The sequence below is a fragment of the Loxodonta africana genome, chromosome 4 (assembly GCF_030014295.1).
Source record: "Loxodonta africana isolate mLoxAfr1 chromosome 4, mLoxAfr1.hap2, whole genome shotgun sequence".
NCBI lineage: Eukaryota > Metazoa > Chordata > Mammalia > Proboscidea > Elephantidae > Loxodonta > Loxodonta africana.
Genome location: NC_087345.1, coordinates 119,959,814 through 119,986,302, shown reverse-complemented (window position 1 = coordinate 119,986,302; position 26,489 = coordinate 119,959,814). Strand labels below are relative to the sequence as shown.

General features: G+C 37.1%; 1 protein-coding gene across 2 annotated transcripts in view; it reads left to right on the top strand.

Annotated features, from left to right (window-relative positions):
• PIK3C2G (phosphatidylinositol-4-phosphate 3-kinase catalytic subunit type 2 gamma) overlaps positions 1–26,489 on the top strand; it is a 389,187-nt gene that overhangs the window by 318,180 nt on the left and 44,518 nt on the right. For both annotated transcript variants that reach the window (XM_064284537.1, XM_064284535.1), the window contains one exon: positions 1,715–1,823. In XM_064284537.1, the coding sequence (XP_064140607.1) occupies positions 1,715–1,823 (109 nt within the window). The remainder of the gene's footprint in view (positions 1–1,714; positions 1,824–26,489) is intronic.

The following is a 26,489-nucleotide window of genomic DNA, read 5'->3' as shown; positions in this document are numbered from 1 at the left end:
AAATCCAAATTAGTTATAGTATATAACAGTGATCATCACATCGGCTCTCTGTACCACTGGGGTACCTTCCAACACTACACAGACATGGAAATTTTCCTTAAAATTAATGGTCTTCTTTAGGATTTATCTCCTTGAGAAGGGTTAATTTCCATTCTCTCTTCCTCTTTTACAATTGTTCTTATCCAATCATACAGAATCTTATTTTGTAACATTATTTCAAGATGCAAAAACCTCTGAGGACGAAAGAAAAAGGTAAATCAAAATATTGGCATTCATGTTGAAAAGTTAATTACTCTAATAACCACGTATCAAATCTATTTTCAAGTCAAGTATTTCCAAATCTTTGTTATCAATAACATTGAGGGCGTGCTTGATGAAACTGTCAGGTAAAAGACCATGAAAAATAATTTTCAATAACTGATCACCATGATATATTTGGCATATAACTCAAAAAATATTTCAAACAATTGAATAACACTCTGGAGCCCTGGTGGCGCAGTGGTTAGGAGCTATGGCTGCTAACCAAAAGGTCTGCAGTTCAAATCCGTCAGCAGCTCTGTAGAAACTCTATGGGGTGGTTCTACTCTGTCCTGTAGGCTCGATATGAGTCAGAACCGACTTGACAGCAATTGGATTTTGGTTTGGTACTATAGCAGAATTCCTCAATTCTCGTGGACTTATTTCTAAACATGATTTTTTAGTACACACACCTATGTATGTTGGGTTTTACATCTATATATAGAATAGAATAGATGTTGAATCCTGTTTTTTTCTAGCAATAAAGTTTGTCCACAGCTATATGAACTAATTTTTAAAACTAGCCCAATCCATCTATGTACCAAATACATTAACAAATTTTACCTTTTATATTTAATAAATATATAAATTCCATGTAATATTTTTATTAGTTACATATTGATATTAGTTTTCACGATAGCTAAATAAAGATGAAAAATTTTAATACCTAAGCTTTAGAGCTGCAAAAGACTTTAGTAGTCCTGACCAAGAAGCAGAGGTATGAATGAGGCAGCAGCCAACCTGCAGTAAGAGGAAGATAGATAGTTCCTAAAAGGGTGCATTTAACCAGCAAAGATGTGTTGCCAAATGCTACCGATTATTCCGTCATCCCACCCAGTAATTTGTCAAACCTAACCCATCAAGACGAGTCACCATATACTGCAGAGGAAATCCTCAAAGTCAGACTCCAGGGAAGAGTGCTGCTTTGTTCTAAGAGTCTAAGGCCAGATGGAAGCATATGTCACTTAGTAGTTGAGTCATCACTATCTAAGTGATCCCCTGAGGCCAGGGTTTAAAATATTTAATTTAGTTAGTGTAGCAATGTATCTACTGAATCCAGAAGAAACAATTCAAACTGACCTTTTTGAAAATTAAGGATCATTAATTTCAGAAAGTAAGCCCCCACATGTACTTAAAGGACAAAAATGTGTGGTCTGTCATAAATACAGTAAAAAAAGGACAAATAATTTAGTAAATTAAATTAAATTAAACTAATATTGATGGCAGTTAAAATAGTACAAGTGACCACAGCTATATTTATAAAACTTTCAGGATTAACCGTGTACACTACAGCTTTTTAAAATATTTATATTGGCCCTTCTATCTGATGCAGCTGTAACTTCATAAACAATCCTAAAATTCAGAGGACAATTTTCAAACTAATAAAGATATATATATTTTTTTTCTTTTAAAACAGGTTTCCTCATTGGTGGCACTTACCTTTTACAAATTCAGACCACAAAAGGTTCAGAGATCTAAATCATTACATGCAACAGATATTAAATGGATTGCATGAAGTTGCAAACGTATGTTACAATTTCCTTTTGCATTTTTACATAAAATATCCACTGTTTCATGTATTATTACTGGAAAGATTTAAAAATATTTTATGGTAATAGTCTTTCAGTCTTAGAGTCTGTATGTGTAATATGTGTAAAATCCCTGGATGGAGAACTATGGAACAACAAAGACGCTATCAAACCTTGGCCTCAAATAACTTCAATGAAGGAATATGTGATAAGTGGACTATCAGTGCTACATAGTGTCCCAGAGTTTTCGAGGATTGAGAAGTATTGCCAACTGTGATGATAAGAAGGTTTCAGGAGAAGCAAGCCTGTGGGCTGAGTCTTTAATACTGGATAGGATTTAATAGAGTTGGCCCAGGAAAGTGTTTCAAATAGAACAAAACAATATATGCAAGGTCATAAATGGAAAAAAAGGAAGAGATTGTATTTGTTTCCTATTTTTGCTGTGAGAAATTGCTACAGATTAGTAGCTTAAAATTCCACTAATTTATTCTCTTACATTTCTAGAAGTCAGAATTCAAAAAATGGGTCTTATGGAGCAAAAATCAAGGAGTTGGCAGGGTTGGTTCTTTCTAAAAGCTCTAGGGAAAAATCTGTTTCCTTGCATTTTTCAGCTTCTAGAGACCACCTGCATTCTTTGATTAGTGGCTGCCTTACAGCAATAATATCACTGCAGCCTCTGCTTCTCTGGTCACATCTCCATCCCTCTCTCTAACTCAGCCCCTCTGCCTCCCTCTTTATAAGGACCCTTGTTATTACATAACCCAGGTGATCCAGGATAATCTCCCCATCTCAAGATTCTTAATCTTATCTGCAAATTCCCTTTTGCCATGCAAGGCAATATAAGTCTGGGATTAAGATGTGGACATCTTGGTGACCCATGATTCTGCCTACTACTGGGATCTATGGAAAAGTGCAAATGCACAATTCTTTGAATCTCAACATTTTTGTGGGGAAGCTGTGCTAGGAAGATAAAACCAGCGCGGAGGTTGGGGCCAGATTGTTAAGGGCTAAAGCTAAACCTTGGTGGCACAGTGGTTAAGAGCTACAGCTGCTAACCAAGAGGGCAGCAGTTCCAATCCACCAGGCACTCCTTGGAAACTCTATGGGGCAGTTCTACACTGTCCTATTGGGTCGCTGTGAGTCAGAATCGACTCGACGGCAGTGGATTTTTTGGGTTTTTTTAAAAGCTAAACGTTAGAAGAGAGTAGTAAGGAACTAAAAACAGTAAGAACACAATGTCTCTCATTACTCTGGGAGATCCTGACCCTCCATATTGGACTGGGACCATATTGTTTTGTTTTAGCTTTTTAAATTATAAAATAAACACAGAAAATTTTATAAAACAAAATTGGACAGATCAAGCCTTTATCATAAAGAAAACATCCCTGTAACCATGCAGTGGCTTCAAAACATCTCTGAAAATCCTTCACCGTACTCCAAGAGGAGGAATCTGTGTCTCCTTCTCTTGAACCCGAGAGGAGTTTTGTAACTCCCTCATCAAAGAGAAGATGGTGGAAATGATCCCTCATGGCTACCAAGTTAAGTTAGAAAAGGACATGCAGCTTCTGCCAATATCTCTTTAAGATGCTCACTCTGGGAGCCTTCAGCTGTCATCTAAGAAGCTGAGCTACTCTGACTCATCCAGGTGGAGAAACCACTTAGAGGTCAAATAGAGAGATGGCCAAGGAGCCGCAGCTGTTCCAGACTCCAGCTGAGGTCCCAGCCCACAGGCACCATCACCCTCCAGTCGTGTGATTGACAGATACTCAAGATGACTCCAGCCACAGCACCAAATGACTGCAACCTGATTAGAAATCACAAGTAGGAACACCCTGGAACCTCAGAACCCTGAGAGAGGATAGTAAAATGACTGCTCCTGTTTTAAAACAACAATGCTGTGATTCACTATGCATTAGACCACTTCCAAGGTCAAGAAATAGAACATTTCCAACAATCCAGAAGTCTCTCTGGTGGACCCTCCCAGTCACTAAACCCTCAGTCTCTCTCTTCTTTGTATTCTTGTTGTATTCAACAATTCTGCAAAGTATGCTTTAAAAAAAAAAAAACTATTGTGGTAAAATATATATAACAAAATTTTCCATTTTAACCATTTTTAAGTGTATAGTTCAGTGACGTGAATTACATTCACAATGTTGTTCTACCACTACAATGATCAATTTCCAAAACATTTTCATCATCCCAAACAGAAACTCAGTGCCCCTTCAGCAATCACACCACCTTCTCCCCTCCCCCCAGCCACTAATAATAACCACTAATCTACTTTAGTCTCTATGTGTCTGTCCTAGATACATCATTACAATTTTGATCATACAATATTTGTCCTTTTGAGTCTGACTTATTTCACTTAGTATAATGTTTTCTAGGTTCATCTATGTTATATCATGTGTCAGAACTTCATTCCTTTTTATAACTGAATAAGATTCCATTGTATGGGTATACCACATTTTTTTTTTTTTATTCATTCATCTTTTAATGGACACTTGGGTTGTTTCCACCCTTTGACTATTGTGAATAATGCTATAATGAACATTGGTGTAGCTAAGTTCACTTCAATTTTAATAGTTTATCTCTTTTTTTTTTTCTTCTTACACAATCCTATTGTCTGCAAATAATGGCAGAGATTTTTTTTTCCTTTTTAATATTTATACATTTCTTATACTCTCTCGTCCCTCCAATACATTTTTGTAATTGAAGTGATGGTGGCCATGCTTGTCCTATTACTGAATTCAGGAAGTGTCTAATATTTCTTCATTAAGTATGTAGAGTTTTCTAGATACCCTTTATTATATTAAGAAAGTTCTCCGATTACTAGGTTGCTGGTAAGTTTTATAATAAAGAATGGTGAACTTTATCAAATGCTTTTTCTGAATCTATTAGGATGATCAGTGGTTCTTCTCCTTTGTTCTGTTAATGTGATAAATTAACCTGGATTTTCTAATTTTGAACAAAATTTGCATTATAGGATAAGCTACACATGATCATAATGTATTATCCTTTTTATGAGTTTTTCATGAGTTACCGAATTTGATTTAACATTTTCTTTAGTATTTGGTTTTACCATTGTACATGAGAGAGATTGGCCTGCAATTTTTCTTTCTTATAGTGTCCTTGCCAGGTTTCAAAATCAGGACTCTGCTAGCCTCATAAAGTTAGTTGGAAAGCATTTCTGCTTTCTTTCTATACTCTGGAAAAGTTTATGTAAAATTGGTTTTATGTCTTAAAATGATTTGTGAAGTCATTGAGACCTGGAGATTCGATTTGTTTAAGAGTTATGGGACAATTCACTTTTTCTATTTCTTCTTGAGCTTATTTGTTAAGTTATAGTTTTCTAGAAATTTGTACTAATTTTTTGGCACAAAGTTATTCATACTTTCCTCTCATAATCTTTGGAACATTTGTAGGGTCTGAAGTGATGCCTTTTTTTCCATTCCTGGTGCATGTCATTTACTCCTTTTTCATGAGCCTTGACAGGATTATAAATTTTATTATTTTTTACAAAGAACAAAATACGTATTGGGCTTTAATGACCCTCTGTAAGTTTCTTCTGTTTCATTTCTTTTTGTTCTTTGTTATTTTCCTCCGTGTGCTGCCTTTGGTTATAATTTTCTCTTCTATTTATAACTTCCTCAGATGATTACTTGTTTATTTTCAACCTCGCCTCTCTTCAACACTTAAAGTTATAAATTCTCCTTCCTAATCAAGATGTAATTTCTCCTGCAAGTTTTGACACACTGTATTATGTTTTCTTTTTCATTTTTTTCCAAATATTTAAAAAATTTTCACTCTGAATTCTCCTGTGACCATGGATTATTAAACAGTGTATTTTAAATTTTTCTAATAGATGGAGTCTCTTCTTCTCATTATTTATTTTAGCTTAATTTCACTGTAACCAGAGAACATACTTCATATAATTTCAGTACCTCCAGGTTTTGAAAACTTGTTTTATGGCTCTGCACATGGTTAATGTAGATCAATATTTTTAAAGACTGTATTCTACACTTGCTGAATGTGGTGTTCTCTACATGAGTACTAGTTCAAATTGTCTAAAACTTTAGTGATTTTTTTTTTTTATATACCGTCAGTTACCTATAGCTATATTTAGAAATCTTCCACCATGTTTTGTAGATTTGATTACTTCTCTATCTTTCTGTTTATTTTGGCTTTACATATTTTGTGGCCGAATCATTAGGAGCATTCACATGTAAAATTAGTATCTTTTCCTAGTATACTGAAACTTTCACTTAAAATATCCACGTGTCTCTTCTATTTCTAAAAACACCTTTTGTCTTAAAATCTTTCTTATTTGATATTAATATTGCCATATCAGCTTTCTTCTGGTCAACATTTTCATGATACAACTTTATCCACCATTTTACTTTTAACCATTCTGCACTTTATATTTTAATTGTCACTCTTTTAAGTGGCATATAGGTAGGTTCTGTTCTATATCTAGTGATATAATCTATAATCTTTATATTTCAATTGGCCTTTGGACTACTTAATTATTTATGCTTAATATAGTCATTTATATACTTTTTTATGTATATATATAATCTAAGCACTTTATTTTAGCCCATCTGATGTATTTGTTTTCTCCTTTCATCTTAAAAAAAAAAAAATTTATTATTCCGTTTTTCTTCTTCAGCCTCAGAACTTATACACTCTTTTACTGTAGGAAGTATCACAGAGATTAAAGTATGCATCCTCGACTTAAGTCCAATATATATTAGTATTTATATCAATTCCCACATCATACAAGTTCCTTAGAACACTTTAAGTATATTTACCATATGAGTCTTCTATCTATACTAAAAATGTACATCTATATCTGTATGTATAAACTTAATAAGACATTATTGTCATTTTAGGCAATCAGTATTTGTCTACCATTACCTCTATATTTAATACTCATTCTTCCTATAACCCTGGCTTTCTATCCGGGATTGGTTTTCCCATCCTTGAACACCATTATTTACTATTTCCTGTAATATGGATTTACTGCTGACAAAATCACTAAATTTTTGTTTGTCTAAAAATGCTTTTATTTTACCTTCATTCTCCAGGGATGTTTTTTTTGCTGACTATTGTATTTGAGTAACAATGATTTCATTTTAAAACTTGAAAGATATAATTTCATTGTCTTCTAGCTTCCATTAATTCTGTTGAGAAGTCATCTCTTCTAATTGTTACTTCTTTGAAAGTATTTTTTCTTTATTCCCATCTGCTTTTAACATATTTTTATTTTGGGACTTCAGTCATTTTACCATAATATGCTCAGATTTGACTTTGTTTCCATTTATCATGCTTTAGCTTTAGGGCTTTATGTATTTGTGCCATGATGTCTTTCATCGGGTTTGGAAAGCTCTCAGTCATTACCACTTCTAATATTGCTTTTACGTCTTCTTCTCTCCCCTTTTTCTGGGGCTTTAGTCAGCTATATGTTAAACTTTCCCACTCTCTACTCTATGTTGATACCCCTACACCTGTATTTTTTTTCTCCTTTTGTTTCTCCATGCCTCATTCTGAGTAGTTTCTTCTCACCTGTCTTCTGTTGTTGTTGTATACTGTCAAATCGATTCTAAAACATAGCAGCCATATACAACAGAGTAGAACTGCCCCAATGGGGTTTCCAAGACTGTAATCTTTACCTAAGCACACTGACACATTTTTCTTCCATAGAGTGGGTGGTGGGTTTGAACTGCTGACCCTTCAGTTAGCAGCCAAGCACTTAACCACTGTGCTACCAGGGCTCCTTGACCTATCTTCTGGGCTATTAAATTTATCTCTTCATTTATGTTTAATATTCTATTATACCTATTCTTTGAGTAGTTAATTTCAACGATTATATTTTTCAATTTTAAAATGCCTTTTTTTTTTAGTTATTTGCTGAAAACATCACTCTTTCCTATTATTTCTTTGAAAATACTAAGAACAGTTATTTTAAAATATTTCTGAAAACTGAAATAATGGGAGCCACTGTGTGTGTTTCTATTGTCTGATGTTTCTCCTGGCTTTCAATAGTATAGTCTTGTTTCCTTGTGAGCCTGTTTTTGTTGTTGTTGTTTTGTATAAATGTTGGACTACAGTATTCTTTGCAGAAATAATTTGAGGCTAGGTTGCCTTTAACTCTGACTTTCCTACAAGATATACAGTTATCTTTTTCTGCAGAAGATTTATGTTTGCTTCTTCAAAACCCCTGGGGACATTAACAATTTAGGATTGCTGAAATTTAATTTCAGGGATTCAGATTATTCAAGTCTGAACTATATAGCCGTTGTGAGGGCCTATTTGTGGATCACCCTTACTCCTCCAATGTAGCCACTTGGGGTCCAAACAAAAAGTGAGGCAAATTCACTAAGACATTCCTTGGCAGCTTTGGATTCCATTTGTTTTGCTCTTAGCTCTGCAAGACGATCAAAAGTGCTGCTCAACCTCTCAACTTCTCCAACCTGAATCAGCAAACATTCACAAAGGAAAACCAATACCAAATCCAATTTTATATTCCCAAATCTATGTCTTTCCGCAGACCCTAGCCCAGTAATTCTTCACTATATTGTTTGCTCTTTCATACCTTCAAGCATAGTTAAAACAAATCGTCTAGCTCTTCCAATTATTCTCAGCAGGAGATTTTGGGGAAATTGTCTAATATTGCTCTCACCAAAAACCACAGTCTTCAGCCATATCAACTTTCAGAGACATCTGCCAATCTGCATCCCCAGTCCCATTCTACGCTCTAATACACTTCTTCTCTCATAGGTAACTTATGTTGAAGAATCTAAGTGTATTGTCACTTCCCATTCCAAAAATACTTTAAGGATTTCTTGGTGGGCCATTTAATACTATGCATAAGTAACTCTGAGAATAGCCCTAAAAATTGAAGAGGAATGCCAGATCCCGATTCTGGCCCCCTCTGTTGTATGAGTCAAAAAAGGGCTTTGAATCCCCCCTTTATACACACACACATACATATACACAGTTGCTACAGTTCTTTTGAATGCTCAAAGGAGCTATAGCTCTTTTACTATTAGGCACTCCTGTCACCATCTTGCCTGAAAGGTTCCTGGGAGACAAATGTTAAGTTTGACAGGTAGGCACCAAGGTAACAGACTCCTCCAGAGGTTTTTAGATAGACACAGGCTCATTTAGGGATTTATTTAGGACCTGGTGCCTAAGGGTTAAAGGTACAAGACTACTTAGGTCTTTACACCTTTTTAAGTAAGAGCAGAGAATATTTAGAGAATATTTTTAGCTAATCACAAATCTTTAATAACTTTAATGTCACTGATAAGAGGCCATTTCTAATATTAACCATACTAGTCAACGAGTCACTGTTTTTACATATAAAAACCCATTTCTGACATTCTATGTGCTAATTATGAAATATCTGTGTTTATCATATTATGAGTGAATAATAAAAGCACTTGTACTAACTCCCTCTAGTAAACATTTCCTCCGCTGCCCCAGCCCACTGCCCCTGATTGTGCATTCTTAATTGGGGCATTAACAGGCCATTGATTAAATGGCAGCAGGCCTTGGCTAAATACCAGCAGCACTTGGGATATACATTGACCTAAGAAACACATATAATATCATGTTGTATATGCAGATGTGTTTTAAAGTAAATCACAGCATTGTAACAAGAAGACAAGTGATCCCATAACTTGGACTTAATAAAGCAGCAAATAACACTTTCTCAGCTGTCAATTCAACAACGTTTCTTCTCCTCTTACAGCTTGGGAAAGATATTAAATGAGATTATTTCTACGGTGGTGATTTAAGTTTCTTTAATTACATGGTGTATGAGGAGCTGGTGGCATAATGGTTATGTGCCTGGCCGCTAACTGAAAAGTCAGCAGTTCAGACATGCCAGTGGCTCCACAGGAGGAAAGAGCTGGTGATCTTCTCCAATAAAGTTTATAGCCTAGGAAACCCTATGGGACAGTTCTACTCTGTCCTATAGGGTCACAATTAGGTGGAATCACTCAATGGCATACAACAACCCTAATTGATTAAATCAATGTATGTCAAAGAAACCTTACTGATATTTAAAAATACAATATATTAATACATATGTTCCAAATTGCCTACTAACTGTGAAGTAGATTCCCGGATTCAGTACGTCACCTTATTGCTGCGCCTCCCAGTTGGGTAATATTGTAGTTTGGTAATGAATAGACATACCTGAGAGAAGAAAATTCCAAAATTCATATCATAGAAGTTCTGAAGAAGACTGGGAAAAAACAGAACTTTCAATAATGACTGCATTGGATTGCATACAGTCAAGGTGTAAAAGGTGAAAGATTTAAATCCCTTTCACAGTTCCTGGAGCCCTGGTGGTGCAGTGGTTAAGAGCTCAGCTGCTAACCAAAAGGTTAGCAGTGCAAATTCACAAGTCATTCCTTGGAAACCCTATAGGGCAGTTCACTCTGTCCTGTAGGGTCACTATGAGTTAGAATCAACTTGATGGCAATGGCTCAGCTCATAGCTCCTAAGACCAGTGGTTCTCGAACCATGGCTCCTGGACCAGCAGCAACACCTGAGAATTTGTAAGAAATGCAAATTCTTACCCTGCCTACTAATCCAGAAACTCAGAGAATGGGGCCTAGCATTCTGTTTTAACAATTCCTACAAGGAACTCTGATGTACACTCACATTTGAAAACCATTGTCTCAAACTGTAGACACAATTTCCTTTCTCCTTGTCCCCCCCCCCCTAGTTTAGATATGGTCAGTCATTTGGCCTATAGTGTAAGAGGCAGATACTCAGGTATCCTACTGTATTCTTTTTTTTTTATTATTGTGCTTTAAGTGAAAGTTTACAAATCAAGTCAGTCTCTCACACAAAAACCCATATACACCTTGCTACACACTCCCAATTTCTCTCCCCCTAATGAGACAGCCCGCTCTCTCCCTCCGCTCTCTATTTTCATGTCCATTTCACCAGCTTCTAATCTCCTCCACCCTCTCATCTCCCTTCCACAGAGGAGATGCCAACAGAGTCCCAAGAGTCCACCTGATCCAAGAAGTTCACTCCTCACCAGCATCCCTCTCCATCCCATTGTCCAGTCCAATCCCTGTCTGAAGAGTTGGCTTTGGGAATGGTTCCTGTCCTGGGCCAACAGAAGGTCTGGGGGCCATGACCACCAGGGTCCTTCTAGTCTCAGACCATTGAGTCTGGTCTTATGAGAATTTGAGGTCTGCATCCCACTGCTTTCTTGCTCCCTCTGGGGTTCTCTGTTGTGTTCCCTGTCAGAGAAGTCATTGGTTGTAGCTGGGCACCATCTAGTTCTTCTGGTCTCAGGCTGATGTAGTCTCTGGTTTATGTGACCCTTCCTGTCTCTTGGGCTCATAATTACCTTGTGTCCTTGGTGTTCTTCATTCTCCTTGCTCCAGGTGGGTTGAGACCAGTTGATGCATCTTAGATGGCTGCTTGCTAGCATTTAAGACCCCAGACACCACTTCCCAAAGTGGGATGCAGAATGTTTTCTTAATAGATTTTATTATGCCAATTGACTTAGATGTCCCCTGAAACCATGGTCCCCAAACCCCTGCCCCTGCTATGCTGGCCTTCAAAGCATTCAGTTTATTCAGGAAACTTCATTGCTTTTGGTTTAGTCCAATTGTGCTGACCTCCCCTGTATTGTGTTTTGTCTTTCCCTCCACCTAAAGTAGTTCTTATCTACTATCTAATTAGTGAATGCCCCTCTTCCACCCTCCCTCCCTCCCCCCTCTCGTAACCACGAAAGAATGTTTTCTTTTCAGTTTAAACTATTTCTCAAGTTCTTATAATAGTGGTCTTGTACAATATCTGTCCTTTTGCAACTGACTAATTTCACTCAGCACAATGCCTTCCAGGTTCCTCCATGTTATGAAATGTTTCACTGATTCCTCACTTTTCTTTATCAATGCATAGTATTCCATTGTGTGAATATACCATAATTTATTTATCCATTCATCCATTGATGGGCACCTTGGTTCCTTCCATCTTTTTGCTATTGTAAACAGTGCTGCAATAAATGTGGGTGTGCCCTACTGTATTCTTGATTCTTAGCAAATACGTACTCAAGAACATTGTGCTGCAATATTATTTCAAGGCTGGTAGACTTATTACAAGGCTGCTACTTTGTATCAAAGGACAAGTACATGTAAGAAGGTATACTTAACTCAATTCCAAGTGAATTAGAGAAGGCATCCCAGAACATATGGCATTCAAGTTATTAAAGGGAAACCCATTGCCATGGAGTAGACTTCGACTCATAGCAACCCTGTAGCACAAAGTAGAGCTGCACCATAGGGTTTCCAAGGCTGTGATCTTTATGGAAGAAGACTGCCACATCTTTCTCCCATGGAGTGGCTCATGGGTTCTAACCACCAACCTGTCTTTAGCAGCTGGGCACTTAATGACTGTACCACCAGGACTCCTTAAAGGAGAATTAGGAGTTAATAAATACAGCTCAGGGGAAAGTTGTGCTAGATAAAAAGAACTGCTAGGACAAAGCATTCATTATGTTTACATTGCTTTTTTCTTGTTCAGAAACTTAAAGGACTTAAGGGCTATATTTTATTCAATTTTTACCCCAGATCTAGCACTCATTCTTATCAATGTTTAACAATTTTGAATGAAAAATGGATGATAACAGAATCATTAGTGTATAAAAGACTGTACAATTTATGTTGCTATCCAAAGTCTAAAGAATTGAAAGATTACATCTGCAAAGTATTTAGCAGTGGTCTCTAAACCTGTTTATTTTTATATCCTTCAAGCTTCTTAAAAGAAATTAGCTTACGCTTCCAAAATATATAATTTATCTGTATATTTCATATATAAGCTACTATGCAAAAAATGAGTTTTTAAAACATTAAAAAATTGAAAATTTAGAAAAATTTTTGATGTTAGAAATAAAGATTAATGGTAATTTTAATATTTTTCCTCACTCCAGCATATAATCCTGCATGAACCCCAAGAATAAACCCCTAGTTTCACAGAGGATGACCTTGGGAATCCTGGTGGTTGCCAGCTCTGGGACAGGTGCCATGTTGCCTAATGCCAAGCCCAGGAATGCTGCCTGGAGGTGTTAATAAAGGATGAGCATTAACAGGGTGCCAGGTCATGATTGTGTCCTTCAGAAAGATCACTTAGAGTACATCCAAAATGTTTCAGTTTATGAGTAAAGAAAAGAAGCCGGCAGTATGTGCTCATCATGGGATATAATAGGGAAGGTGAAGGTATAGTAATACCAGTTGCAGAAGGAAAGGAAGATATAGAATAATAGTTGAAAATGTTGTTAAACAGTAGGAAAGCTAGACTGTAATAAATTATTATGCATAGATTTCATATGCATGAATTTAGACTATTGTACTTGCATTCTCAAAAATTTAAAAACTCTATTTGGTCTACTGTCTCAATCAATGGGTAATGGATAGTGAGTTATAACAGAGGGTTCTTCTCTATACTATCAAAGCAGTTTAATTCATTTCATTTGGTTTCAAGTGCTTTTGCATTTTCAAGAACGTACACTCTTGACATCTTAATGTCCCTTACTGACTCTGACATCCTTTTAATGTCATGTCCATTCACTTATGGACTTACAGCCCTACAATCAAGGGCCATGTGAATATGGTAGTAGTCTGTAAGAGAAAGCAGTGAGGGGATGGCGTATGGGTTTGTCAGTTTTGTGTGTGTAGGACTGCCTTGCTGTTGTGTTAAAATTGTTTGAAGACAATGCCTTTTCAGGATGAATGGCAAAATACCCAGTAATCATGGAAAGTGTTAGGCTTTGGCCTATAAAGTAGAGGCAAGTAAGTGCAAAGAACAGAGACGTCTGAGTTCTTGTCACAGTGTCAGTAGGGTGAATATTGGGATTTGTCTTCATACCACAAAAAAAAAAAAAAGTTGCCGTCCAGTGGATTCCAACTCATAGTGACCCTATAGGACAGAATAGAACTGCCCCATAGGGTATCCAAAGATGGTCTTCATATAGTAGCAGGCTATAATAGAAAACTCCTAAATGTATCTGCTGTGAAGCTCACAGAATGGATGAATATGGAAGTATTAGCAGAGGACTGTTATGAGGGGTAAGCAAAGAAGGCAGACATACACAGGTAGGGGAGACTTGCAAATGTGTTATTTAGCACCAAACCAAAAAAAAAACCAAACCCATTGCCGCCTAGTCTATTCCGACTCATAGCAACCCTATAGGATGGAGTAGAGCTGCACCATAGGGTTTCCAGAGAGCAGCTGGTGGATTCCATCTGCCGACCTTTTGGGCTAGGTGGCTATAGCACGCCATAGCTCTGAACCACTGTGCCACCAGGGCTGTGTTATTTAGCGTAGCAAGGCTTAATGAATTTTGTTGCCTATTGTACTCATTGTTACATAGAGACATATGAACAAAACCACCAAATATGTAGGTTGCAATTTTCATCACATTCACATTTCATAATGTGCTAAATTAAACTACTACTGTAGAGGCCCCTAGGAGCCCTGGTGGCACAGTGGTTAAAGCCATCAACTGCTAACCAAAAGCTCAGTGGTTCTAAACCACCAGGGGCTGGGTGGAAGAAGGATATGGCAGTCTGCTTGGGCAGAGATTTACAGCCTTGGAAACCCTATAGGGTGGCTGTGAGTTGAAATCAACTAGAAGGCAGTGGATTTTGGTTTGGTAGAGGCCCCCAGAAGAGGTGTTTTTAATCTGTATTGGTCAGTATTTAAGGAAAGAAAGGCTGAAGAAACTTCAGGGATCACGTTGTTTTTATCTTGGATCGAAAAAAGGTCTAGGATTTGAGTGAAAAGAAAAAAGAAAGAAGGGAGGAAAAAAAAAAGAAGGAACATTTATGTTATCAAACATTAGATAATATTGTGAAATCACAGATCCTAGAAATGCCCTAAGTGCGAATGCTTTGACCATCATCTGACACTGGAGTTTCTAGAAGGGGAATCTAATATTGTCTCATAATAGTCTCATACTAAGAAAACTTGAAATTATAAGCATGCTGTCTCCCAAAGTTGTTGTGTGCAGTTGAGTTGATTCCAACTCATAGTAACCCTATAGGACAGAGTAGAACTACCCCATTGGGTTTACTCGGCTGAAACCTTTATTAGAGCAGAATGCCAGGTCTTTTCTCCTGAACAACTACTGGTAGATTGCACCGGTTAGCAGTCGGGTACTTCAACTATTGCACCACCAAGGCACAATGAGGATTTAGGAAGCAGTAAGATAGCTTCCTTCAACTGAGGATATAACCTACATCTCTTATCAGTTACCCTTTGTATAGTACAAAATAAAGTAGTGCTGTATTAATAGAAGGAACCCTGATGGTGTAGTGGTTAAGAGCTTGGCTGCTAATCAAAAAGGTCAGCAGTTCAAATCCACTAGCTACTGCTTGGAAACCCTATAGGGCGCTTCTACTCTGTCCTGTAGGGTCACTATAAGTTGGAACCGATTCATCGGCACCTAAAAACAAAAACATATTAATAGAATCCCAAATCAAAAATTAGATGTGGGCACTGCAGAACACAGAAGTATTGCCAGTTTTGTTTTTTTTTTTAAATTACTTTCTCAGCCATTCAAAAAAAAAAATTTATCGATTGCCTACATTGTATACTATCTGGCCAGTGGTACCAAAGTAGTATCTTGTGATCAGTTTTTTATGGTAATCTGGGGAGATGTTGAAACAATTTTGAAAAGATGCTGACTGTATACGTAGAGGGTTATAACTAGGTATCTGTGTTGTTTTTTCATAATGTAAGTAATTCAGATGTACAGCCAGTTTTGTTTATATTCAAGAAATGAAAACTAATTTTAAGATTAATCAATTGAAACATTATTGGTCTAAAAAAATAAATAATTCCAAAGTAAATCATGTTATTTTGAGGTTTTTTAAATTGTGTACAGTTGATGCAACTCTTCTGTTTCCTCGTGTATTAACAAAGCTGGTGGCTACATCAGCATGAAAATCTATAAATCCAGAGTGTACCATTAATAGTTTTATTATTTTAAGTGATATGAGCTTGTCAGAGGAAGTTTTTGTATATACAAGTTCTCTTTCTTCTTCTTAAGAAAATAAGGGATTTAAAGTGAATTTATATTTTTGCTGAATACTCCTGTATTATGATAATCCTCCTCTCTGACCCTAGTTAAATCCCAAAAATACTTTTCTTCTTTCAAAATTGTTTGTCACATGGCAGCATACGAAAGCAAAGATAATCCTATTATGCCAATACACTAAAACTCACATTCTCTTTTTGATTTTATGGTATATCTATTTATAACTATTTAACAATATTTTATTTTACTATGCCTAACTTTGTAAAGATTTAAAAACATTTATTGAACATTTACTATATGAAACATTTACCATGTGAGAAGAGTTTTAAGTTGGATGTGGGAGAGAAATTAGAGAGATGAAAAGAATGCAGTTTTCACTCTGAAGGAATTTATATTATTCATAAATTTATAATGTGATAATGTGGTTATGGATACAGACATGAGCATATACTGCAGTCATTGGAAAAGAAGGAAAAAGGAAGTAGAAAAATACAGCTTGAATACGAAACTAGACAACCTTAACTTGCTAAAATCAAATATTATTATGTGCTCTTCTGAGGCATGCTTGATCAGAAGCAGCCTTGCTTTTGTCAAGGAACTGAGATAAAGAGGCTGCTCTAAAGTTCAGTATCAGGGTTAAGTTTGATATGAGAGAAGTGCCTGGGAGATTGGTCTAAAGACAGAGAGCAGCCCCAACAGAGAGATACCTGTAAATCACAGATCTCAACCTCAGATCTCTTTCTCTCTTACTCTGTCCCTTTTTCTCTCTCTCCCTCTCTGTCACACACACACACACACACACACAGCCTGTTGATAAAGAATATTTCTTTCTCTCCCTCTCTGTCATACACACACACACACACACACACACACACACACACACAGCCTGTTGATAAAGAATATAGACCTAAATGAAGATCCCAATTATACACTACCCCCTAACTCTTCTATGAAGTTGTGAGCATCTGTTCAGATATCCTTGTCCTTTGTCTACCTACTGTTTCTTTATTTAGTTTCACTGTCTTCCCTCAAAACTTGCGTAAACTTTTTTTTTCTTTCAGTGTTTGGAGTATCATTCAAGCAAATGATAGTGGTGATGACCAGAGTTCCTTTCACTTCTTTAAATTTTGCTCTGTGCTGGTTTTGTTCTGTTGTGAAGTAAATAAGACCTTTTTAAAGAGTAATACAGATATAATGAAAGTTATAGCAAATGATTGCAAGTACCCAACCAAACTGTGTTCCCACATTTGAGTTTTGCTGAGATCTACAAAAAGCTGTTGTTTTTAAAAATTTTAAAACCATATTCATTTAGTTCTTTTAGGTATTGTCATTCATTTCTGGAAGTCCCTTAAAATAAGAAATGATATCACTTAAGGTTTAAGCAATGTTATTTTTTTTAAAGCAGAAATCAGATGTCAAAATAAATCCAAATGGGTAAATCCTATCTTAATAGCAGACATAAGTTTCTTATTCCCTGCTTGCTAAACCCAGATGTTAATTACTACATTTGTCACTTTGCTCTTCTCCTATTTGGAACTGGCTGAGATTATACGGTAGGCATAATAAATGTCATATGTGCACCATCAGTAAAACCAAGATTATTTTTCACAGTCTGGTAAAATGCCGATGACATATTAGAACCAAAATTGTAGAAGATTCTTTAGAAGTTCACTACGTATTCTTCATAGTAGCATTCTTCCATGTAACTCCAAAATGAATATAGTGGGTTGAAGTACATTAAAGACTAGACATTATGACAAGTTGCTTTATGAAAAATACAATAAAATACAATTACTGTTCAACTTTGATTTAGGCCTCTTATGGGGATTCATTTTTAAATTCACATTTTCATTGCACTTCATGGCTTATTGTTTTAACTCACTAAAAACTAAATCTTGCAGCCAATTCTAAATGTTGGCCGGCCAGTTAATAAATGGGAACCCTTAATATGCAGTTTTAAAGAAATAAAAAATTGATCTCAGTGTTATATTACATTGCTTCTGATCTTTGCAGGTACTTTAACTCTGTGTAGCCTTTGAGAACAAGAATATGGCCATATGATATAGGAAAAACACATAAGTTTTGAGCAATTTTGAATTGATTAACTCTTTTGAAAAATCAGTCATTTTAAATTACAAAGACTTAATAACATAGGTTGTAAACAAAAATATTAATAAGAATTCTGAACTTAAAATATAAGCTGATGCAGATTTTAGTTTAAAATTGGTCAATTGGCTTTCAAATTTGTTCTTTATTGACTGTATTTTTAATTTAAAACACATTATTAGGCATTTAAAATCCCATATTAGATATACATCTACTTTAGGAGAAGAAAAAATATGTAACCTCATAGGGCATTTTATATAGCCTAATGCAATGCATACATCTGGACCTCTGATGTCAAAGGCCAGTAACTAGATTCTCCTAGACAAATTCCAATCATTCATTCATTCACCAAATACATGTGAGAGTTTACAACTCCGTGGCAACTAACAACAACAATCATGTTCTACACAGGAGGAATGTTCCAAATATTTCATATCTCTTAGGGCACAGGCACTGATCAATCAGAATGAATGCCAGTCTCAGATGCTAGGCCCTGTTTCTGAAAGGTCACAGCTTTGAAGACCCTATGGACCAGTATTACTCTGCACACATGCGATCACCATGAGTCAGACTTGACTCAACAGCAGCTAACAACAATGACAACATGGTCATATAAGCTTGTATTGGCTAAATATCAGATGATATTTACTGTGATAGAGAAAACTATGGGGAGAGTTTGGAAGGACAATTAGGAGTTTGGGTCTAAAAATACTTGGTTTGAGACGCCTGTGAGATGTCAAGTGAAAAGTTGTATTCAGGGGAAAAGTTAGTCTGGAATTATAAATATATGAACTGTCAGCATATAAATGGTTTTCAAGGTCATGAGACTGGGTGAGATTACCTAGAGTTGTTGTTGTTGTTGTTGTTGTTGTTAGGTGCCGTCGAGTCAGTTCTGACTCATAGTGACCCTATGCACAACAGAACGAAACACTGCCTGGGCCTGAGCCATCCTCACAATCATTGTTATGGTTGAGCCCATCATTGCAGCCACTGTGTCAGTCCACCTCGTTGAGGGTCTTCCTCTTTTCTGCTGACCCCGTACTCTGCCAAGCATGATGTCCTTCTCCAGGGACTGATCCCTCCTGACAACATGTCCAAAGTATGTAAGACACAGTCTCACCATTCTTGCTTCTAAGGAGCACTCTGGTTGTACTTCTTCTAAGACAGATTTGTTCATTCTTTTGGCAGTCCATGGTATATACAATATTCTTTGCCAACACCACAATTCAAAGGCGTCAACTCTTCTTTGGTCTTCCTTATTCTTGTCCAGCTTGCACACGCATATAATGCAATTGAAAATACCATGGCTTGGGTCAGGCGCACCTTAGTCTTCAGGGTGACATCTTTGTTCTTTAACACTTTGAAGAGGTCCTTTGCAGCAGATTTGCTCAATGCAATGCGTCTTTTGATTTCTTGACTGCTGCTTCCATGGCTGTTGATTATGGATCCAAGTAAAATGAAATCCTTGACAACTTCAATCTTTTCTCCATTTATCATGATGTTGCTCATTGGTCCAGTTGTGAGGATTTTTGTTTTCTTTATGTTGAGTTGTAATCCATACTGAAGACTGTGGTCTTTGATCTTCATTAGTAAGTGCTTCAAGTCCTCTTCACTTTCAGCAAGCAAGGTTGTGTCATCTGCATAATGCAGGTTTAGAATAGAAAATAGAAGAGGTCTGAGGACAAGTCTCTGCAGCACTCCTGTTTTAAAGTTTGAGGAGATAAAGGAGAATCAACAAAGGAGACTTGGAAGGAGCAATGGCTGGAAACCAGAAAAGCATGGCACCCTGGAATCCAAGAGAAGAAAGTGTTCCAAAGAAGATGGAATGACCAGCTGTGTCAAATGCTGTTGATGGTTGGAGAATTGAGAACTGACTGATAGACATAGCAAAGTGAATATCATTGGTAAATTTGATGAGAGCATTTTAGAGGGAATGTTGAGGGGAAAAAAGCAGATTGGAATGGGTTCAAGAGAGAATGTGAAAAAAGAAATTCGGGATAGAAAGCAGAAAATAATCTTTGCAGAAACTTTGCTCTAAAGATGAGCAGGAAATAATGCAAGGGCATGAGGGTCAAGAATTTTGCTTATTGACATAAATCATAGCACATCTGTATGCTGATAGGAAGATCCATTTAAAAAGCAAACACTGATGATACAAGAGAGAAATGAGAGGTTAGCCAGAGATCAGAGTGAGGACCTTAAGTAGAGAAGAGGGCATGGAATCAAATGCCCAAAACAGTCTTAAATAAAAGCACAGACAACCCATTATGTAACAGAGTGAAGGGCAGAGGTGTGGTACAATAACAGATGTGTTGGTGGAGCTCGTGAAAATTCTTTTCCGATACAGAATTTTTTTTCCATCAAACAAAAACCCCAGGCATGAGCAGAATGAAAAGAAGGGGAAAGGGCATTGGAATTTTGAGGAGCAAGAATAGATATGAAAGAGCCCTGTAGGTAAGGGGAAAGTAAATGGATGAGAAATATGTGTATAATTGCCAGAAAATCCTGAGAACTCACTTGAGGTTAGCGGGCATGAGCTTATAGTAAGACCAGTCGGCGTGGCTGAGTGCTCTTCTCCAGCTACATTCAGCAATCCTGCTTCAGTTGGCAGAGTTGACAGAGAGTAACCAGGGTTGGGATTTTTGCCTTGTGAGTAAAATAAAGGTAGAGGGTCAAAGGAATTGAGAGAGTATGCAAAGGGGTTATTATAAATATGGACCATGAAATCCAAATCGGCCAAGGAAGGATGTGAGAACATGAAAGAAAAAAGGACCAGTGAAAAGGTCTTAGAGTCATCAGATTGTTCAAGTTGTATAACTAGAAGGAATGAACTGGAAAGGAGAAAGGTGGTAGTTACAGACTGGAAGACTGGAAATCAATATAATGGAAGGGAGTCAATCACTGGTCAAGACAAGAACAAGGGAACTGGAGTGAGTAACTGAGTAGGGTGCAGGATAAGATCATTGGAGAAGAGCTCAAGAACAAAAAGTCTAGATAGGGAAAGATGATTTGTGTGAATATTAAAATGAATGTGAATTATAACAGGAGTCCTGTTGGGAAAAGTAACAATGTACCAGCATTAAAAATCTTCGGTAAATGAAGACCAGTGAACCAAGGATGAGTAGACCAATGCAACAAGAGATAGAGAAAGTTATAGTCAATGGACATAATATTCAAAGCAGATCATTTCTATAAAGGGAGAAAGAGTGGAGATTAGAAGGGCAATGAGATACAAGAAGGACATTTACCCCACCTCTAGGACCAGGGCGTAATGAGAATAGGAGGGAGAACAACTACCATTTCAGAGACTTAAAGGAGAAGCAGGACGGAATTCTCAGAGAATCCAATACATTGAGCATATAGGGCATTTTGCTGAGGACTTCTAAGGCTGGCTGTGTTCTCTTTCTTCCTCAATAATGTATTATTATCGTTCTAAAAACAAATCTAATCTTGTTGCTTTTCTGCTTAAGATTCATCAGTAGGTCACACTAGCTTTAAGCTTATACAGAAAACTAGCCCATGCTCTAGGATCCCTACAAAGCTCTCCCTAGTCATTTCTCCTTCCTGCCCCCCATGTGAAGTTGCCACTTTTATAGCCCATTAGAATATTCATATAAGTGCCTGAGCTTACTGGCCATAGTCTATCTGTCTTTTGTTTGTACTAATTCTAGTCAGTCAACCACTTAGTCCCTCTGGTATTCAGTTTTCTCAACTCTAGAGTGAAGTAGTTAGATTCAAAAAATTCTAACTGAAAAATTATTATTTGAGGAATTAAGCAGAAAAGCAACATTGTTCATAATGTGAGAATGTTCTAGGTATTGCAGGACATTTAGGATAAATGGCCCTGCTCGTTAATTGCCAGTTGTACCCTTCAATCATTTAGACAACTAAAAGAATTTCCACATGTTTTCCAAACACTCCATATGGGCAGGATTGGTAGATAAAATACAGGTCACTCAGTTTAATTTGAATTTTAGATAAACAACAAATAATTGTACCTGCTCCTCACTTAGCAACATGGTTAGCTTCAAAGGCCAAATCATTATGTGAAAATTGGTATTCTACAAAAACAGAGGATGACCACATCAGATCACAAAATGGAGGATGACTACAGTACATAACTGCCAGATTACATCATTATATAACTGCCAAATTACATCCTTACAGACGTGCTAAACCACTGAGAATCACAGCCCAGTCAAGTTGACACATAACCTTAACCATGAGAGTCAGCGTTACTCTTGCCTCATGCCTCAGCATTTGTTACTGCCAGACATGTCATCAGTGTGCAAAATAGTCATATAGTAGATTTTTTACTATTGTCATAAATGCAAAACGTCAGATAATGAGATAGTTGATAAGTGAGAAATAGCTGTATTGTCCCAGATATTGTAGGAATGTCCTGCGTTTTTATTTGCTGTATCTGGCAACGCTACATATGGGAGCCCCATTATGTATGGTTATAAAACACAGTTCATGTAAAGATGTTGTCCCTAGAGTTGTGCAGTGTACAACATACACAACTAAATGTAGTCACACTGCTTGGAGGTACTATAAACCCAGTTGAGAACACCTGGACAGGTTATCAGTGAGAGCAATTGTAGCACTAACATTTCTATAATTCTCCAAACTACCCAGGGGTGTGACATGCTAATAAGTGATGTGGGATACATACACATAATAAAGCCAAGACTGGAAATTTTTTTAAAAATCAATTATTCTGTGGTCCAGCAATATTACTTTTTTGTATTTTCGCCTTCACGTTTATTGATTTCTCCCTCCACTGAAACTGGAACATATTTCTCCTCAAAAATGAAAACAATCTTGTTACAGTAAGGAATTGGTATTTAGTATGTCACTCATACCCAGAAGTATAAATGAGGACTTCAAGAAAATGACAGTGTAAACATAAGGGAATGATTAGGTAGTAGTGACGTATCAGACACTAATTGGGATGATATTCTGCCTACTATTTTTTTTTTTTTTAATTGGGTTTTGGGTGAAAGTTTACACAGCAAATTAGGTTCCCATTTGACAATTTCCACACAAATTGTTAATTGACATTAGTCGCACTTATCACAATTTGTCAACATTCTCTTTAATTGTATCTATACCCATCCGTATGTGCTCAAACACGTTTTTACTTTGGTTGTGCTGTGCTCTGCCTACTGTTGAAGTTTAATAACCATTGGATGGTGAGGTCAAAATGTTGCCCAGGGAGGATAATTGACTACTTGTCAAAAGGCTGAAGAAGGTCAAATTTTCTTCAACAATTTCTGCACTGTCAGGTTCGACTTTAAGCTTTAAAAAAAAAAAAAAAAAGACTTGGTCAGCACCCTGAATATGGATCCATTTCTTGAGGGTAGTTGTTGTTGTTAGCTGACATCAAGTAGGCCTTCAACTCATGGTGACCCCATGTATAACGGAATGAAACACAGCCAGGTCCTGCACCATCCCCTGTGCAGTTGCAGACTGGACCATTGTGATCCATATAGTGTTTCCATTGGCTGGTTTTCAGAAGTAGATTGGCAGGCCCTTCTTCCTAGTCTGTCTCAGTCTACAAACTGCTATAAACTGTTCCATATCACAGCAACATGCAAGCCTCTGCTGATGGATGGGTGGTGGCTGTGCATGAAGTGCATTGACTGGGAATTCCACCCAGGTTTCTTGAGGTTAGACTCCTATTAAACAAACGAATAAAAGATCAATATGTAACAATAACAATTTCTAATTGACTAATTTACAATGATGCATAAAACTGCTACATAGATAAGAATATTTGTATTAGAAAGCCAACATATCCTGTGTCTGAAGACAAATCTTAGTGTGTGTCTGTTAAGAAGAATTTATTGAGCAGAGATACCGTATTAGGCCTGAGTGAGTAAAATATAGTCTCTGCTCTTGGTATGTCATTGGGTAGACTAGGAAGAGTAGAGAAGATACCACATGATAAGCCTTGTGCAAATGGGTGGATAGAGGCAGGAAAGATGAAGAAAGAAGCATGTGGAAAAACTAGGAGGTGAGAGAGCATGGCACATTTGAGGAACTAAAAATAAGATAGAGTAGGAAGGAAGAAATGAGTAGGTGGGATATTTAGGAGGTGAATTCATAGGATTTAGCAATTAATTTTATGTGTGGGTAACAGAGAATGGAAGGTCCAAGAAGATACTATTTTGAGCCTGGAAACAGGAGACGCAGCAAATGGAAGGGAAAGAAAATCCATTTAGTAGTGCACTTTGGGGTTTGAATTGTCTTTAGGACAGTCAGCCTAGGGAGCCATTAAATAGGTATTTTGACATAGAGGGCTAAGGCTCAGGAGACAAATATGGGCTAAAGGTTTAGATTTGTGCATTATCACAGAAGCCACAGGAAGGGGTAGTATTACCCAAAAGAATATGTTAGAATGATGAGAGAAGTGGGCCTCAAAGTAAGGAATACTAGAACTTAAACTGTAAGGAAAAGAAGCCTGGAAAAATTTAAGGAGAGAAAGACAAATTGAAGAAACATTAAGAGAGGTTAGTATCATTAAAAAAAAAAAAAGAAGAAAGAAAGAAAGAAAGCCTTTCACTAAGGATGAAGTGGCTACAGAAGGACCAAGAAAATCCCCTCTGGATTTGGAAAAAGAGAGAGAGAGAGCTTAAGAAACAGAGAGAGAGAGACGTGCATGTTCGAGTTTATGGTAAGAGCATTTTCAGAGGACGATTAGTGACGGAAACTTGAATACAGTAGATCGTAAATTGAGTAGAAGTTAGAGAAGTGGAAGTGGAGTGCAGACAACTTTTCTCATAAATTTGGTTGTGTCGGGAAGGAGAAAGATAACACAGAATTTGGAACGGGCACTAGTAACAAGATATTATTTATGTGTGAGCATACTTTGTATGTAGTCCCGGGGTGCCACAAATTGTTCAAAACTCAACTACTAGCTGAAAGGTTGGCAGCTTAAACTCATCCAGATATGCCTTGGAAGACAGGCCTGGTGATCTGCTTCTGAAATTCACAGCTTGAAAACCATATGGAGCAGTTCTACTCTGACACATGGGGTTGCCATGAGTCAGAATCAACTCCACACAACTCACAACACACTTTGTGTGATTTGATTCAATATGTTTCCTAGTTTTCAAAAGGGAGAGAATTGGTCATATTTTATGCTTATGAGAAAGGGACATACAGAGGGAGAGCGAAGATGCTAAAGTATTGATGGGAATATTCTACAAGGTTCCTGAGAAGGAAGGAAAAAGATCCAGGACACAGATAAAAGGGTCGGTATTGGACGGGAAGAAAGATGCTTCTTCCATTGTAACAGGAAGGAAAGAGAAAGATGGTTTTGAGTCTGTAGAATTTGTGGCAGGAAGTTTAGGAATTTCCATCTGCCTTTTATTGTTTCTGAAGTAGGAGCCAAAGTCATTGGCAAAAAGAGAGCCAGAGTTGGAAGTTTAAGGTTCCTGGGGGAGGTTTCCACTGGAACAGAATGAGAGAGAAGGCTGACTGGGGGCACTGTCAGACACTGTTGACAGCTACTATGCATCAAGCCTATAATAATCAGAGAAAATAATCAATTATTCAGTGGTGCTGTTCAGATAATAATGGTCTCTTGGTGAAGGGTGCTTTGATTATATAATGGCTTAAAGCAAAACGTGTGCCAGCATCACTAAGGAAAAGCTATTCTCAGATTCACCAGCCCATTCATTTGGAGCCCAGGTTAAAAGTCAATTTGGGTTGGATCATTCCAAAAGAGGTGCACACTCGCTTCTCTGTACTAAAATTATATATAACTACAACTTCTGTTAAAGCATTTAATATAGTCTGTCTTCTTCACTAAATTGTATTCTAAAGAGAGGGATTACCCTGTGCATCTTTCTCTCTCTAAATATTCCCTAACATTTCTCAATGTGGTGGTTATAATTGGTACTAGATGAGCATTTGCAGAATTAAACCTTGAGAAGTAATTGGTGCGTACTAAGGAAGCATCCAGAGCGCTGGTGATGCAGTGGTTAAGCATTCAGTTGTTAACCAAAAGGTTGGCAATTCGAATCCACCAACCATTCCTTGGAAACCCTATGGGGCAGTTCTGCTCTGTCGTATAGGGTCACTATGAGTCGAAATCAACTCAATGGCAGTGGGTTTGGTTTTCAGTTTTAAGTAAGGATTCACGTGCTACTAAGAGCAATTTTTCTGGGAAAGCCTTGCCTAAGGGTACACCTTATCTAGAAAAGAGAGGTGTATGATTCATGCATAATTGTAAAGTTCAAGAATGGAAATATTTATGGTGAATGCCAAGAGCAGAACTCACCTGAGCTTCTTGAAGAAATGTAATCAGACCATCATCCTCATAAACAATTTTAACTAAGGATAAAATTATAGCACTGACTTAATAAACTTGCTAATATTTTCTCTATTCATCCATAAGTAAATGATAATCTATTTATATAGGCAATGTGGAAACCCTGGTGGCATAGTGGTTAAGTGCTACGGCTGCTAACCAAAGGGTT